At 56.3% G+C, this 17,083-nt stretch overlaps 1 protein-coding gene across 1 annotated transcript in view; it reads right to left on the minus strand.

Annotated features, from left to right (window-relative positions):
- Positions 1 to 17,083, minus strand: part of LOC140403473 (pro-neuregulin-3, membrane-bound isoform-like) — a 439,024-nt gene that overhangs the window by 57,804 nt on the left and 364,137 nt on the right. The window contains exon 4 of the mRNA XM_072491373.1: positions 7,107 to 7,133. Within this exon, the coding sequence (XP_072347474.1) occupies positions 7,107 to 7,110 (4 nt within the window). The 5' untranslated portion in view covers positions 7,111 to 7,133. The remainder of the gene's footprint in view (positions 1 to 7,106; positions 7,134 to 17,083) is intronic.

The raw sequence follows: 17,083 nt of genomic DNA on the forward strand, positions 1-17,083 counted from the left end.
GATGAGTCCCCATCTAGCATCCTCTCCGCCACCGTAATACTGCTCTTGACTAGCAGCGCCACACCTCCCCCTTTTTTGCCTCCTTCTCTGAGCTTACTAAAACACCTAAACCCCGGAACCTGCAACATCCATTCCTGTCCCTGCTCTATCCTTCATGTCTCCGAAATGGCCACAACATCGAAGTCCCAGGTACCAACCCATGCAGCCAGTTCCCCTACCTTATTTTGTATACTCCTGGCATTGAAGTAGACACACTTCAAACCACCTACCTGAACACTGGCCCCCTCCTGCGACGTCAAATCTGTGCTCCTGACCTCTATACTCTCAATCTCCCGTACCCTAAAACTACAATCCAGGTTCCCATGCCCCTGCTGCATTAGTTTAAACCCCCCCAGAGAGCACTAACAAATCTCCCCCCCAGGATATTTGTGCCCCTCAGGTTCAGATGTAGACCATCCTGTCTGTAGAGGTCCCACCTTCCCCAGAAAGAGCCCCAGTAATCCAGAACTCTGAATCCCTCCCGCCTGCACCATCCCTGTATCCACGTGTTTAATTGCTCTCTCTCCCTATTCCTCATCTCATTATCACGTGGCACGGGCAACAACCCAGAGATAACAACTCTGTTTGTTCTAGTTCTGAGCTTCCATCCTAGCTCCCTGAAAGCCTGCCTGACATCCTTGTCCCCTTTCCTACCTATGTCGTTAGTGCCAATGTGGACCACGACTTGGGGCTGCTCCCCCTCCCCCTTAAGGACCCGTAAAACACGATCCGAGACACCACGTACCCTTGCACCTGGGAGACAACATACCAAACGTGAGTCTCTCACGCTCCCACAAAATCTCCTATCTGTGCCCCTGACTATCGAGTCCCCAATTACTAATGCTCTGCTCCTCTCCCCCCTTCCCTTCTTTTTTTAAAAAAATATGCTTTATTGAAATTTTTTTCCCAAACAACAATTTTTCCCCTCTTACAAAGCAAACGCAACAATAACAATACAGAAATTTTTAACAATACACAAGTAACAAAACCCCTTTATCTTTGACCTAAACTAAACTAAACCCCCCCTCCCCCCCCCCCCCCCCCCCCCCTCCCCCTGGGTTGCTGCTGCTGGTCATCTGTCTTCCCTCTAACGTTCCCCTAGGTAGTCGAGAAATGGCTGCCACCGCCTGGTGAACCCTTGAGCCGATCCACTCAGGGCAAACTTTATCTGCTCCAGTTTAATGAACCCCGCCATATAATTTACCCAGGCCTCCAGTCCGGGGGGTTTCGCCTCCTTCCACATGAGTAGGATCCTGCGCCGGGCTACTAGGGACGCAAAGGCCACAACGTCGGCCTCTTTCGCCTCCTGCACTCCCGGCTCTTCCGCAACTCCAAATAGAGCTAACCCCCAGCCTGGTTTGACCCGGGCCTTCACCACCCGCGAAATCACTCCCGTCACTCCCTTCCAATACCCTTCCAGTGTCGGGCACGCCCAAAACATATGTGCGTGGTTTGCCGGGCTCCCGCCACACCTCCCACATTTGTCCTCCACTCCAAAGAACCTGCTCGATCTTGCTCCCGTTATGTGTGCTCTATGTAGCACCTTAAATTGAATCAGGCTAAGCCTGGCGCATGAGGAAGAGGAATTTACCCTGCTTAGGGCATCAGCCCACATACCCTCCTCTATCTCCTCCCCTAGTTCTTCTTCCCACTTTCCTTTTAGTTCGCCCACCGACTCCTCCCCCTCTTCCCTCATCGCTCGGTAAATCTCTGACACCTTGCCCTCTCCGACCCACACCCCTGAAAGCACCCTGTCCTGTATCCCCTGTGTAGGGAGCAACGGAAATTCCCTCACCTGTTGTCTAGTAAACGCCCTCACCTGCATATATCTCAAGAAATTTCCCCGGGGCAACTTATACTTTTCCTCCAATGCTCCCAAGCTCGCAAAAGTCTCATCTATAAATAAATCTCCCACCCTCCTAATTCCCAACTGGTACCAGCTCTGAAATCCTCCATCCATTCTTCCTGGGGCGAACCTATGGTTGTTCCTGATTGGGGACCCCACCAGGGCTCCCCGCACCCCTCTCTGTCGCCTCCACTGTCCCCAGATATTCAATGTTGCTGCCACCACCGGGTTCGTGGTAAACTTTTTAGGTGAGATCGGTAGCGGCGCCGTCACCAGCGCCTCTAAACTCGTCCCTTTACAGGACTTTCTCTCCAGTCTTTCCCACGCCGCTCCCTCACCCTCCATCATCCATTTACGTATCATTGCCACATTGGCGGCCCAATAGTAATCGCCCAAGTTCGGTAGTGCCAATCCTCCTCTGTCCCTACTACGCTGAAGGAACCCCCTCCTTACTCTCGGAACTTTCCCTGCCCACACGAAGCTCGTGATGCTCCTGTCTATTTTATTAAAAAAGGTCTTGGTGATTAGTATAGGGAGACATTGAAATACAAATAAGAACCTCGGGAGGACCATCATCTTAATTGCTTGCACCCTGCCCGCCAGCGATAGAGGCTGCATGTCCCACCTCTTGAAGTCCTCCTCCATTTGTTCTACCAACCGTGTCAGATTAAGTCTGTGCAAGGTTCCCCAGCTCCTAGCGATCTGAATCCCCAGGTATCGGAAGTTTCTTTCCACTTTCCTTAGAGGCAAGCCTTCTATCTCTCTACTCTGGTCCCCTGGATGTATCACAAATAATTCACTCTTCCCCATGTTTAGCCTATACCCCGAGAAATCCCCGAACCCCCTCAAAATTCGCATAACCTCTATCATCCCCCCCGCTGGGTCCGACACGTATAACAATAGGTCATCCGCGTATAACGAGACTCGGTGTTCTTCTCCCCCTCTAATCACCCCTCTCCATTTCCTGGAGTCTCTCAACGCCATGGCCAGAGGTTCAATTGCCAACGCGAACAACAATGGAGACAGCGGGCATCCCTGTCTTGTTCCCCTATATAGTCGGAAATACTCCGATCTATGTCGACCTGTAACTACACTTGCCGTTGGAGCCCCATAAAGAAGTCTAACCCAGCTAATAAACCCGTTCCCAAACCCAAACCTCCTTAACACTTCCCATAAATACTCCCACTCCACCCTATCAAATGCCTTCTCTGCGTCCATTGCCGCCACTATCTCTGCCTCCCCCTCCACTGGGGGCATCATTATCACCCCTAATAGTCGTCGCACGTTAACATTCAGTTGTCTCCCTTTTACGAACCCTGTCTGGTCTTCGTGCACCACCCCCGGGACACAGTCCTCTATCCTCGATGCCAGTACCTTTGCCAACAATTTGGCGTCCACGTTCAATAATGAAATGGGTCTATAGGACCCGCACTGCAACGGATCTTTATCCCTCTTCAAAATTAACGATATCGTCGCCTCCGACATCGTCGGGGGTAGAGTCCCCCCTTTCCTGGCCTCATTGAACGTCCTCACCATCAACGGGGCCAACAAGTCCACATATTTTCTGTAATACTCCACCGGGAACCCGTCTGGTCCTAGGGCCTTCCCTGCTTGCATGCTTCCCAGTCCCTTAATAACCTCGTCCACCCCAATCGGTGCCCCCAGGCCTACCACCCCCCGCTCCTCCACTTTCGGGAACCTCAATTGGTCCAGGAACTGCCGCATCCCCTCCTCTCCCTCTGGGGGTTGAGACCTATACAGTTCCTCATAGAAGGTCTTGAACACCTCATTTATCTTTCCTGCCCTTCGCACCGTGTCTCCCCTTTCATCTCTAATTCCTCCTATCTCCCTCGCTGCTGCCCTCTTTCGCAATTGATGAGCCAACAGGCGACTAGCCTTTTCCCCATATTCATACCTCCTCCCCTGTGCCTTCCTCCACAGTACCTCCGCCTTTCTGGTGGTCAGAAGGTCAAATTCCGTCTGGAGTCGTCTCCTCTCCCTGTACAATTCCTCCTCCGGGGTCTCTGCAAATTCCCTGTCCACCCTTAAAATCTCCCCCAGTAATCTTTCCCTTTCCTTGGCCTCTGTTTCCCTTTTGTGGGCCCCAATGGAGATCAGCTCTCCTCTGACCACCGCTTTTAGTGCTTCCCATACCACTCCCACAGGGACCTCGCCGTCGTCATTGACCTCCAGGTATCTCTCAATACACCCCCGCACTCTTGCACACACTCCCTCATCCGCCATCAGTCCCACATCTAATCGCCAGAGTGTTCTCTGCTCCCTTTCCTCTCCTAATTCCAGGTCCACCCAATGTGGGGCATGATCCGAAACCGCTATGGCTGAATACTCAGCTTCTTCCACCCTAGAGATCAACGACCTTCCCAAAACAAAAAAATCTATCCGGGAGTACACTTTATGGACATGGGAGAAGAAGGAAAACTCCCTAGCCCTAGGTCTAAGAAATCGCCATGGATCCACTCCCCCCATTTGGTCCATAAACCCCTTAAGTACCTTGGCCGCTACCGGCCTTCTTCCGGTCCTTGAGCTGGATCTATCTAGCCCCGGGTCCAGCACCGTATTAAAGTCCCCTCTTAAAATCAAGTTTCCTACCTCCAGGTCCGGTATACGCCCCAGCATCCGTCTCATAAATCCCGCATCGTCCCAGTTTGGGGCATACACATTAACCAACACGACCTCCATTCCCTCCAGCCTGCCACTCACCATTACATATCTACCTCCGCTATCTGCTACGATGTTCTTTGCTTCAAATGCTACCCGTTTCCGCACCAAAATGGCCACCCCTCTATTCTTTGCGTCCAGTTCTGAGTGGAACACCTGTCCCACCCATCCTTTCCTTAGCCTAACTTGGTCCGCCACCTTTAGGTGCGTCTCTTGGAGCATAACCACGTCTGCCCTTAGTCCTTTCAAATGCGCGAGCACTCGGGCCCTTTTTATCGGTCCGTTCAGGCCTCTCACGTTCCACGTGATCAGCCTCACTAGGGGGCTACCTGCCCCCCTCCCGTGTCGACTAGCCATTACCTTCTCTAGGCCAGTCCCATATCCCGCCTCCGCGCTCCCGCTCGCTCCCCCAGCGTCGCACACCATCCCCGCCCACCCACTCTTTAGCCATTTCCTTTTGGATTTCCGCAGCAGCAACCCAGTTGACCCCCCCCCCCCCCCCGCTAGATCTCTTTCTAGCGTGATTGCTCCCCCCATATTACTTCCGTAAGTCAGCTGACTTCAACTGACCCCGGCTACTCCTGCTCACTCCTCGACCCCCCCGTGTGGGGAACTCCCATCCGCCTTGCGCCTGTCTTCCCGCCTTATTCTTTCTGGCGCGGGAACATCCCTTTACCTGACCCGCCTCTTATGGCGCAGCTCCCTTTCCCCTCCCCCTTCCCTTCCCCATTCTCCAACTATGTCCCGTCTTTCCCCCCTCACCGGCGCCCACATTTCCCCAATGTCTCCCCCCTTCCCTGTTTACTTCTCAATTAACTTCAACCATAACATTAACAATAACATTTCCTGCAGCATCAGTCCCTCAGTTCCGATCCAATTTCTCTTGTTTGATGAAGGTCCATGCTTCCTCCGCCGTCTCGAAATAATGGTGTCTCTCCTGATACGTGACCCATAGTCTTGCCGGCTGCAGCATCCCGAACTTCACCTTCCTTTTATGCAACACCTCTTTGGCTCGGTTGAAGCTCGCCCTCCTTCTCGCCACCTCCGCACTCCAATCCTGGTATACCCGTACCACTGCATTCTCCCATCTGCTACTCCGCACCTTTTTAGCCCATCTCAGGACCTCTTCTCTATCCTTAAGGCGGTAAAATCGCACGATTATCGCCCTGGGTGGTTCTCCCGCTTTTGGTCTTCTCGCCGGAATCCGATTTGCCCACTCCACCTCCAAGGGGCCCGTAGGGGCCTCAGCACCCATCAGTGAGCTCAGCATCGTACTTGCGTACGCTCCACAGTCCACTCCTTCCACACCCTCAGGGAGACCCAGTATCCGAAGGTTCTTCCTTCGCGCTCCATTTTCTAGGGCTTCGATCCTTTCAGTACACTTTTTATGAAGTGCCTCGTGCGTCTGTGTCTTAACCGCCAGGCCCAGGATCTCGTCCTCAATATCTGTCACCTTCTGCTCCACCACGCGGAGCTCTGTCTCCTGGGTCTTTAATGTCTCCTTGAGCCCCTCAATTGCCTGTAGCAACGGGGTCAGCACCTCCCTCTTCAGCAGCTCCACGCACCGTCTCACGATCTCATCCTGCTCAGGCCCCCATGTCGCCTGCGCTTTCTCCGCCGCCATCTTGTACTTCTCTCTTTCTGACCCTTTGGTCGACGATTCCTCGCGCTGCAGCCGCCGCCGGTTTTTTCCTCCTTCGTTTGGGGGGGGGACTCCCTTCTCACACACCCCACACCGGGTTGCGTCATCGAAAAATTCCCCGTTGGGGCTCTTAAAAGAGCCCGAAGGTCCGTCGGAGCTGGAGCCACCGAAGCGTGCGGCTAGCTCGGCATCACCGCAACCGGAAATCCCTTCAGTGGCCTTGATGAGGTCTTTTCACAGTTGTTCCCTCTGCTGCTAGAATTCACCTTTGATACAGGCCCTCCCCCTTCCCTTCTGAGCAACAGGGACAAACTCTGTGCCAGAGGCCCGTACCCCATGGCTTACCGTGCAGACCGTGAGAGGAAGAAAGAGCAGACAGCGTGAAAGAGAGAGAGCAGACAGAAAGAGAGGCAGAGCAGACAGAGAGAGTAGAGAGAGAGGAAGAGGGAGAGAGAGCAGACAGAGAGCAGAGAGAGAGAATGGGAGAGCAAACAGAGAGAGAGCAGACACAGTGAGGAAGAGTGAGAGAGAGCTGACAGAGTGAGCGAGAGCAGACAGAGAGAGCAAAGAGTGGGAGCAGAAAGGCAGGGAGAGCAGACAAAGAGAGTGAGAGAGCAGAGAGGGAGCAGATAGGGGAGTGAGAGATCAGAAAGAGAGAGAGAAAGCAGACAGAGAGAGCAGACAGAGAGAGCAGACAAAGAGAGAAAAAGCGGAGAGAGCAGACAGAGAGAGAGAGAGCAGCGAGAGAAAGAGAGGAGATAGAGAGCAGACACAACACAGAGAGAGAGCAGACACAACACAGATACATTGAAAATAAACAGAAACAAAAGGTTAGAGCCAGACAAATGAAGCACTTGTTAGTGACACAAAGGCAGGCAGAATAAAGAGTGGTGTCCATACCCATGAATTCTATTCCCAGGTGCTCTGCTGCATTGAGAGTTTTCACAATGAGAGAGGGAAAGAGAGACAGAAAATATCAGTAAGCCATATGTTACACAGCATGCAATCTGATATTGGCAGAGAGAGACCAGCATTCCACTTCCACAGCTTCACCTCATCTCCTGTCAGCATCAGATAAAGAAATCAACAAATAGTTCAGGGAGTTACAAAGTTGTCTTGTATTCAATTGGAGCAGAGAGGCAGTGAATTCAAAAATGCTCAGTGTGTTTGGATTTTGGCTCGGGCACGCCTGTGCAGCTTTACAGTTTGTGACTCAGCTGCACGAATGAGTTTAATGTTAACGCGAGGAACAGGAGGAAATCATACAGCAACTTGAGGCTGCACAGACTTTTAATGCACTTTGGGATAAGTCAAAGTGGATTCACTATCTCAATAAACTTTGCAATTGTTTTTATAAGAAGAAATTTGACAGTCCATAAACATAAAATTAGCTTTCCAGGGCCAGTGAAGGTATTTAAAAGTAATTCTGAAGATAGAACACCATTAAGAGCCCAGCTAGACCTCATTCAACAAAGTGGAACTTTTTCCAAAGCTTTTTTTATAATGAGAAGAACATTGGAAGTTTTTGTCAGATGATAATTTCAATGGAGAGTGCAGTTGATTGGAATTTGCTGCGTTCACTCTACCGAGGAGCTCCCAATTTACCAGCCCCTCGTTTCCAATGTTTAGCTGCTCAGCTGCTGGCTCCGGCCATCACTCCTGAAGTTAAGTTTCAGTGAAGTAATGATGGTGAATGCTGACAATTTCACCATCATTACTACCACAAAACAACTTTGTAAACTGTTTGATCCATTATTGAGCAAGCAGATTGGGGAAGCAAATCACCACATATTCACCAAATCACCAATCCTCCATCAACTCTTCAATCACTTCAATAAAAATTACCAAACCTTCACAAAATCGGCAAATTTCACCAAATCTCCAAACTCATTTGTGCTGCGACTCTCTTCGACAAAGATGTCAGTGTCAGCAAACAGAAATGAAACTCAGCTGGATATTAGCTAAAGCTGTAGGATTTTTGAACTCTCTGGGAACAGGAAGAACAGAAATCAGAACAATGAGTTCAATCTTTCAGAATGGCCACTCCACAAAGAAAAAGGAAAAATGTTTCAGGTGCCACACTCTCTGAAGTCCCAGGAATGGAGAATCGAGCCCCGGGAGTCTGAGAATCATGTCAAACTGCTTCGAAGATCACATGAGCGGGATTCTCCTTTACCCAACGGCAAAATCACAAAACACAATTGGGCGGGGCGGAGAATCAGGGAGGGGTGCCCGGTGCACGCAGAAAGCCACGCTTCGGTGCCTTGACAGCGGCGCCAATGGGTTCTACTCCGCTGTACAGTAAATGCCATTCGCATATCATCAGTGGGCCTGACCGGGTAATTCTCCGCGATGCTCCGCCTCCGTCAAGGAGAATTATTGACGGCGAGTTGCACTTGTGGTTTTAAAAATCAGGAAACAGGCGCCTTGGGCGATGAGAGAGAGGGAGCAGGTAGGACGACCATGGGCTGCGAGTCCTGCCACTGAGGGGGAGGGGGGCCTCTGCCAGCCCCCAGGGGAGGATAGGGGGGGGGGGGGACCGGTATATGGGTGTGTCAGGAAGATGGACCATGGTGACCACCATTGCCGCGGCCAGCAAAGCAGCCATCTTGCTGTGCACCCTACTGACTGCCCACCATGGCTCCTGGTTGTGTAGAGTGCCGTCAGCTGTATGGGTGCCCCCACCCTCACCATTCCTCCTGTACCCTAGCCCGCCCCACCAACTCCCCCCAAACCCCCCACCCCCGACCACAGCAGCCCCTGCAGGAGGATGCCAAACGGTAGGCCTGGCAATAGAGATGGAACCAGGGCCAGAGGCTCATATGGTGCCAGGCAACGACGGGGTGTCGGGGGCAGGGTGCGTGGGTGGGGGATTAGTCTGTGGGTGGGGTTAGTGTGTGGGCGGGGTGGGGTTAGTGTGTGGGTGGGGGGCTAGAGTGTGGGTGGTGGGGTTAGTGTGTGGGCGGGGTGGGGTTAGTGTGTGGGTGGGGGGCTAGAGTGTGGGTGGTGGGGTTAGTGTGTGGGCGGGGTGGGGTTAGTGTGTGGGTGGGGTTAGTGTGTGGGTGGGGGCTAGTGTGTGGGTGGTGGGGTTAGTGTGTGGGCGGGGTGGGGTTAGTGTGTGGGTGGTGGGGTTAGTGTGTGGGTGGGGGGCTAGTGTGTGGGTGGGGGCTAGTGTGTGGGTGGTGGGGTTAGTGTGTGGGTGGTGGGGTTAGTGTGTGGGTGGAGTTAGTGTGTGGGTGGTGGGGTTAGTGTGTGGGCGGGGTGGGGTTAGTGTGTGGGTGGGGTTAGTGTGTGGGTGGGGGCTAGTGTGTGGGTGGTGGGGTTAGTGTGTGGGCGGGGTGGGGTTAGTGTGTGGGTGGGGTTAGTGTGTGGGTGGGGGCTAGTGTGTGGGTGGTGGGGTTAGTGTGTGGGCGGGGTGGGGTTAGTGTGTGGGTGGGGTTAGTGTGTGGGTGGTGGGGTTAGTGTGTGGGCGGGGTGGGGTTAGTGTGTGGGTGGGGGGCTAGTGTGTGGGTGGTGGGGTTAGTGTGTGGGCGGGGTGGGGTTAGTGTGTGGGTGGGGGGCTAGTGTGTGGGTGGGGGCTAGTGTGTGGGTGGTGGGGTTAGTGTGTGGGTGGGGGGCTAGTGTGTGGGTGGGGGCTAGTGTGTGGGTGGTGGGGTTAGTGTGTGGGTGGTGGGGTTAGTGTGTGGGTGGGGTTAGTGTGTGGGTGGGGTTAGTGTGTGGGTGGGGTTAGTGTGTGGGTGGGGTTAGTGTGTGGGTGGTGGGATTAGTGTGTGGGTGGGGGGTTAGTGTGTGGGTGGTGGGATTAGTGTGTGGGTGGGGGGTTAGTGGGAGGTGGGATTAGTGTGTGGGTGGTGGGGTTAGTGTGTGGGTGGGGTGGGGTTAGTGTGTGGGTGGGATTAGTGTGTGGGTGGGGTGGGGTTAGTGTGTGGGTGGGGTGGGGTTAGTGTGTGGGTGGGGTGGTGTTAGTGTGTGGGTGGTGGGATTAGTGTGTGGGTGGGGTGGGGTTAGTGTGTGGGTAGGGGGCTAGTGTGTGGGTGGGGTTAGAGTGTGGGTGGGGTGGGGTTAGTGTGTGGGTGGTGGGGTTAGTGTGTGGGTGGGGGGTTAGTGTGTGGGTGGTGGGATTAGTGTGTGGGTGGTGGGATTAGTGTGTGGGTGGGGGGTTAGTGTGTGGGTGTGGTGGGGTTTGTGTGTGGGTGGGGTGGGGTTTGTGTGTGGGTGGGCTTAGTGTGTGGGTGGTGGGATTAGTGTGTGGGTGGGGGGTTAGTGTGTGGGTGGTGGGATTAGTGTGTGGGTGGTGGGGTTAGTGTGTGGGTGGGGGGATAGTGTGTGGGTGGGGGATTAGTGTGTGGGTGGGGTGGGGTTAGTGTGTGGGTGGTGGGATTAGTGTGTGGGTGGGGTGGGGTTAGTGTGTGGGTGGGGTTAGTGTGTGGGTGGGGTGGGGTTAGTGTGTGGGTGGGGTGGCGTTAGTGTGTGGGTGGGGTGGTGTTAGTGTGTGGGTGGTGGGATTAGTGTGTGGGTGGGGTGGGGTTAGTGTGTGGGTAGGGGGCTAGTGTGTGGGTGGGGTTAGATGTGGATGGGGTGGGGTTAGTGTGTGGGTGGTGGGGTTAGTGTGTGGGTGGGGGGCTAGTGTGTGGGTGGTTGGATTAGTGTGTGGGTGGGGTGGGGTTAGTGTGTGCGTGGGGTTAGTGTGTGGGTGGGGTGGGGTTAGTGTGTGGGTGGGGTTAGTGTGTGGGTGGGGTGTGGTTACTGTGTGGATGGTGGGGTTAGTGTGTGGGTGGGGTGGGGTTAGTGTGTGGGTGGTGGGATTAGTGTGTGGGTGGGGTGTGGTTAGTGTGTGGGTGGTGGGATTAGTGTGTGGGTGGGATGGGGTTCGTGTGTGGGTGGGGGGCTAGTGTGTGGGTGGTGGGGTTAGTGTGTGTGTGGGGCTAGTGTGTGGATGGGGGGCTAGTGTGTGGGTGGTGGGGTTAATGTGTGGGTCGGGTTAGTGTGTGGGTGGGGGGCTAGTGTGTGGGTGGTGGGGTCAGTGTGTGGGTGGGATGGGGTTAGTGTGTGGGCTGTGGGGTTAGTGTGTGGGTGGGGTTAGTGTGTGGGTGGTGGGGTTAGTGTGTGGGTGGTGGGGTTAGTGTGAGGGTGGTGGCGTTAGTGTGTGGGTGGGGCGTTAGTGTGTGGGTGAGGCGCGGTTAGTGTGTGGGTGGGGTGGGGATAGTGCGTGGGTGGGGTGGGGTTAGTGTGTGGGTGGGGTGGGGTTAGTGTGGGTGGGGGGCTAGTGTGTGGGCGGTGGGATTAGTGTGTGGGTGGGGTGGGGTTAGTGTGTGGGTGGTGGGGTTAGTGTGTGGGTGGGGGGCTAGTGTGTGGGTGGGGTTAGTGTGTGGGTGGTGGGGTTAGTGTGTGGCTGGGGTTACTGTGTGGGTGGGGTGGGGTTAGTGTGGGTGGGGGGCTAGTGTGTGAGTGGTGGGATTATTGCGTGGGTAGGGTGGGGTTAGTGTGTGGGTGGGGGGCTAGTGTGTGGGTGGGGTTAGTGTATGGGTGGTGGGGTTAGTGTGTGGGTGGGGTTAGTGTGTGGGTGGGGTGGGGTTTGTGTGGGTGGGGGGCTAGTGTGTGGGAGGTGGGATTAGTGTGTGGGTAGGGTGGGGTTAGTGTGTGGGTGGGGTGGGGTTAGTGTGTGGGTGGTGTGGGGTTAGTGTGCGGTGGGGTTTGTGTGTGGGTGGTGGGAATAGTGTGTGGGGTGGGGTTAGTGTGTGGGTGGTGGGCTAGTGTGTGGGTGGGGTGGGGTTAGTGTGTGGGTGGTGTGGGCTAGTGTGTGGGTGGGGTGGGGTTAGTGTGTGGGTGGGGTTAGTGTGTGGGTGGTGGGGTTAGTGTGTGGGTGGTGTGGGCTAGTGCGTGGGTGGAGGATTAGTCTGTGGGTGGGGTTAGTGTGTGGGTGGTGGGGTTAGTGTGTGGGCGGGGTGGGGTTAGTGTGTGGGTGGGGGGCTAGAGTGTGTGTGGTGGGGTTAGTGTGTGGGCGGGGTGGGGTTAGTGTGTGGGTGGGGTTAGTGTGTGGGTGGGGGCTAGTGTGTGGGTGGTGGGGTTAGTGTGTGGGCGGGGTGGGGTTAGTGTGTGGGTGGGGGGCTAGAGTGTGGGTGGTGGGGTTAGTGTGTGGGTGGGGTGGGGTTAGTGTGTGGGTGGGGTTAGTGTGTGGGTGGGGGCTAGTGTGTGGGTGGTGGGGTTAGTGTGTGGGCGGGGTGGGGTTAGTGTGTGGGTGGGGTTAGTGTGTGGGTGGTGGGGTTAGTGTGTGGGCGGGGTGGGGTTAGTGTGTGGGTGGGGGGCTAGTGTGTGGGTGGTGGGGTTAGTGTGTGGGCGGGGTGGGGTTAGTGTGTGGGTGGGGTTAGTGTGTGGGTGAGGGGCTAGTGTGTGGGTGAGGGCTAGTGTGTGGGTGGTGGGGTTAGTGTGTGGGTGGGGGCTAGTGTGTGGGTGGGAGCTAGTGTGTGGGTGGTGGGTTAGTGTGTGGGTGGTGGGGTTAGTGTGTGGGTGGGGTTAGTGTGTGGGTGGGGTTAGTGTGTGGGTGGTGGGGTTAGTGTGTGGGTGGGGTTAGTGTGTGGGTGGGGTTAGTGTGTGGGTGGTGGGATTAGTGTGTGGGTGGGGGGTTAGTGTGTGGGTGGTGGGATTAGTGTGTGGGTGGGGGGTTAGTGGGAGGTGGGATTAGTGTGTGGGTGGTGGGGTTAGTGTGTGGGTGGGGTGGGGTTAGTGTGTGGGTGGGATTAATGTGTGGGTGGCGTGGGGTTAGTGTGTGGGTGGGGTGGGGTTAGTGTGTGGGTGGGGTGGTGTTAGTGTGTGGGTGGTGGGATTAGAGTGTGGGTGGGGTGGGGATAGTGTGTGGGTAGGGGGCAAGTGTGTGGGTGGGGTTAGAGTGTGGGTGGGGTGGGGTTAGTGTGTGGGTGGTGGGGTTAGTGTGTGGGTGGGGGGTTAGTGTGTGGGTGGTGGGATTAGTGTGTGGGTGGTGGGATTAGTGTGTGGGTGGGGTGGGGTGTGTGTGGGTGGGGTGGGGTTTGTGTGTGGGTGGGGTTAGTGTGTGGGTGGTGGGATTAGTGTGTGGGTGGGGGGTTAGTGTGTGGGTGGTGGGATTAGTGTGTGGGTGGTGGGGTTAGTGTGTGGGTGGAGGGATAGTGTGTGGGTGGGGGGTTAGTGTGTGGGTGGGGTGGGGTTAGTGTGTGGGTGGTGGGATTAGTGTGTGGGTGGGGTGGGGTTAGTGTGTGGGTGGGGTTAGTGTGTGGGTGGGGTGGGGTTAGTGTGTGGGTGGGGTGGGGTTAGTGTGTGGGTGGTGGGGTTAGTGTGTGGGTGGGGTGGGGTTAGTGTGTGGGTAGGGGGCTAGTGTGTGGGTGGGGTTAGATGTGGGTGGGGTGGGGTTAGTGTATGGGTGGTGGGGTTAGTGTGTGGGTGGGGGGCTAGTGTGTGGGTGGTTGGATTAGTGTGTGGGTGGGGTGGGGTTAGTGTGTGGGTGGTGGGATTAGTGTGTGGGTGGGATGGGGTTCGTGTGTGGGTGGGGGGCTAGTGTGTGGGTGGTGGAGCTAGTGTGTGGGTGGTGGGGTTAGTGTGTGTGTGGGGCTAGTGTGTGGGTGGGGGGCTAGTGTGTGGGTGGTGGGGTTAGTGTGTGGGTGGGGCTAGTGTGTTGGTGGGGGGCTAGTGTGTGTGTGGGGGGTTAGTGTGTGGGTGGGGTGGGGTTAGTGTGTGGGCTGTGGGGTTAGTGTGTGGGTGGGGTTAGTGTGTGGGTGGGGGGCTAGTGTGTGGGTGGTGGGGTTAGTGTGTGGGTGGGGTTAGTGTGTGGGTGGTGGGGTTAGTGTGTGGGTGGTGGGGTTAGTGTGTGGGTGGTGGGGTTAGTGTGTGGGTGGTGGGGTTAGTGTGTGGGTGGGGTGGGGTTAGTGTGTGGGTGGGGTGGGGTTAGTGTGTGGGTGGTGGGGTTAGTGTGTGGGTGGTGGGGTTAGTGTGTGTGTGGGATGGGGTTAGTGTGTGGGTGGGCTGGGGATAGTGCGTGGGTGGGGTGGGGTTAGTGTGTGGGTGGGGTGGGGTTAGTGTGGGTGGGGGGATAGTGTGTGGGCGGTGGGATTAGTGTGTGGGTGGGGGGCTAGTGTGTGGGTGGGGTTAGTGTGTGGGAGGTGGGGTTAGTGTGTGGGTGGTGGGGTTAGTGTGTGGGTGGGGGGCTAGTGTGTGGGTGGGGTTAGTGTGTGGGAGGTGGGGTTAGTGTGTGGCTGGGGTTACTGTGTGGGTGGGGTGGGGTTAGTGTGGGTGGGGGGCTAGTGTGTGAGTGGTGGGATTATTGTGTGGGTAGGGTGGGGTTAGTGTGTGGGTGGGGGGCTAGTGTGTGGGTGGGGTTAGTGTATGGGTGGTGGGGTTAGTGTGTGGGTGGGGTGGGGTTTGTGTGGGTGGGGGGCTAGTGTGTGGGAGGTGGGATTAGTGTGTGGGTAGGGTGGGGTTAGTGTGTGGGTGGGGTGGGGTTTGTGTGGGTGGGGGGCTAGTGTGTGGGAGGTGGGATTAGTGTGTGGGTAGGGTGGGGTTAGTGTGTGGGTGGGGTGGGGTTAGTGTGTGGGTGGTGTGGGGTTAGTGTGCGGTGGGGTTAGTGTGTGGGTGGTGGGAATAGTGTGTGGGGTGGGGTTAGTGTGTGGGTGGTGTGCTAGTGTGTATGTGGGGTGGGGTTAGTGTGTGGGTGGTGTGGGCTAGTGTGTGGGTGGGGTGGGGTTAGTCTGTGGGTGGGGTTAGTGTGTGGGCGGGGTGGGGTTAGTGTGTGGGTGGGGTGGGGTTAGTGTGTGGGTGGGGCGTTAGTGTGTGGGTGGGGCTTTAGTGTGTGGGTGTGTGGGTGGGGCGGGGTTAGTGTGTGGGTGGTGGTGTTAGTGTGTGGGTGGTGGGGTTAGTGTGTGGGTGGGGTGGGGTTAGTGTGTGGGTGGGGTGGGGTTAGTGTGGGTGGGGGGGCTAGTGTGTGGGCGGGGTGCGGTTAGTGTGTGGGTGGGGTGGGGTTAGTGTGTGGGTGGGGCGTTAGTGTGTGGGTGGGGCGTTAGTGTGTGGGTGTGTGGGTGGGGTGGGGTTAGTGTGTGGGTGGTGGCGTTAGTGTGTGTGTGGTGGGGTTAGTGTGTGGGTGGGGTGGGGTTAGTGTGTGGGTGGGGTGGGGTTAGTGTGTGGGTGGGGTGGGGATAGTGTGGGTGGGGGGCTAGTGTGTGGGTGGTGGGATTAGTGTGTGTGTGGGGTGGGGTTAGTGTGTGGGTGGGGGGCTAGTGTGTGGGTGGGGTGGGGTTAGTGAGTGGGTGGGGGTTAGTGTGTGGGTGGTGGGCTAGTGTGTGGGTGTTGGGTTAATGTGTGGGTGGGGGGCTAGTGTGTGGGTGGTGGGGTTAGTGTGTGGGTGGGGGGCTAGTGTGTGGGTGGTGGGGTTAGTGTGGGTGGGGTGCGAGAGTGTGGGTGGTGAAATTAGTGTGTGGGTGGGGTGGGGTTAGTGTGTGGGTGGTGGGGTTAGTGTGTCGGTGGCGGGCTAGTGTGTGGGTGGTGGGGTTAGTGTGTGGGTGGGGTGGGGTTAGTGTGTGGGTGGTGGGGTTAGTGTGTGGGTGGGGGGCTAGTGTGTGGATGGTGGGATTAGTGTGTGGGTGGGGTGGGGTTAGTGTGTGGGTAGGGGGCTAGTGTGTGGGTGGGGTTAGTGTGTGGGTGGGGTGGTGTTAGTGTGTGGGTGGTGGGATTAGTGTGTGGGTGGGGTGGGGTTAATGTGTGGGTGGGGTTAGTGTGTGGGTGGGGTGGGGTTACTGTGTGGGTGGTGGGGTTAGTGTGTGTGTGGTGGGGTGAGTGTGTGGGTGGGGTTAGTGTGTGGGTGGGGTGGGGTTACTGTGTGGATGGTGGGGTTAGTGTGTGGGTGGGGTAGGGTTAGTGTGTGGGTGGTGGGGTTAGTGTGTGGGTGGTGGGGTTAGTGTGTGGGTGGGGTGGGGTTAGTGTGTGGATGGCGGAGTTAGTGTGTGGGTGGGGTGGGGTTAGTGTGTGGGTGGTGGGGTTAGTGTGTGGGTGGGGAGGGGTTAATGTGTGGGTGGGGGGTTAGTGTGTGGGTGGTGGGGTTAGTGTGTGGATGGGGGGTTAGTTTGTGGGTGGTGGGGTTAGTGTGTGGGTGGGGTGGGGTTAGTGTGTGGGTGGTGGGATTAGTGTGTGGGTGGGGTGGGGTTAGTGTGTGGGTGGGGTGGGATTAGTGTGGGTGGCTGGCTAGTGTGTGGGTGGTGGGATTAGTGTGTGTGTGTGGTGGGGTTAGTGTGTGGGTGGGGTGGGGTTTGTGTGTGGGTGGGGTTAGTGTGTGGGTGGTGGGATTAGTGTGTGGGTGGGGGGTTAGTGTGTGGGTGGTGGGATTAGTGTGTGGGTGGTGGGGTTAGTGTGTGGGTGGAGGGATAGTGTGTGGGTGGGGGGTTAGTGTGTGGGTGGGGTGGGGTTAGTGTGTGGGTGGTGGAATTAGTGTGTGGGTGGGGTGGGGTTAGTGTGTGGGTGGGGTTAGTGTGTGGGTGGGGTGGGGTTAGTGTGTGGGTGGGGTGGGGTTAGTGTGTGGGTGGGGTGGTGTTAGTGTGTGGGTGGTGGGATTAGTGTGTGGGTGGGGTGGGGTTAGTGTGTGGGTAGGGGGCTAGTGTGTGGGTGGGGTTAGATGTGGGTGGGGTGGGGTTAGTGTGTGGGTGGTGGGGTTAGTGTGTGGGTGGTGGGGTTAGTGTGTGGGTGGGGGGCTAGTGTGTGGGTGGTTGGATTAGTGTGTGGGTGGGGTGGGGTTAGTGTGTGGGTGGGGTGTGGTTACTGTGTGGATGGTGGGGTTAGTGTGTGGGTGGGGTGGGGTTAGTGTGTGGGTGGTGGGATTAGTGTGTGGGTGGGGTGGGGTTAGTGTGTGGGTGGTGGGATTAGTG

Source organism: Scyliorhinus torazame, chromosome 28 (assembly GCF_047496885.1).
Source record: "Scyliorhinus torazame isolate Kashiwa2021f chromosome 28, sScyTor2.1, whole genome shotgun sequence".
In the NCBI taxonomy this organism is placed as follows: domain Eukaryota; kingdom Metazoa; phylum Chordata; class Chondrichthyes; order Carcharhiniformes; family Scyliorhinidae; genus Scyliorhinus; species Scyliorhinus torazame.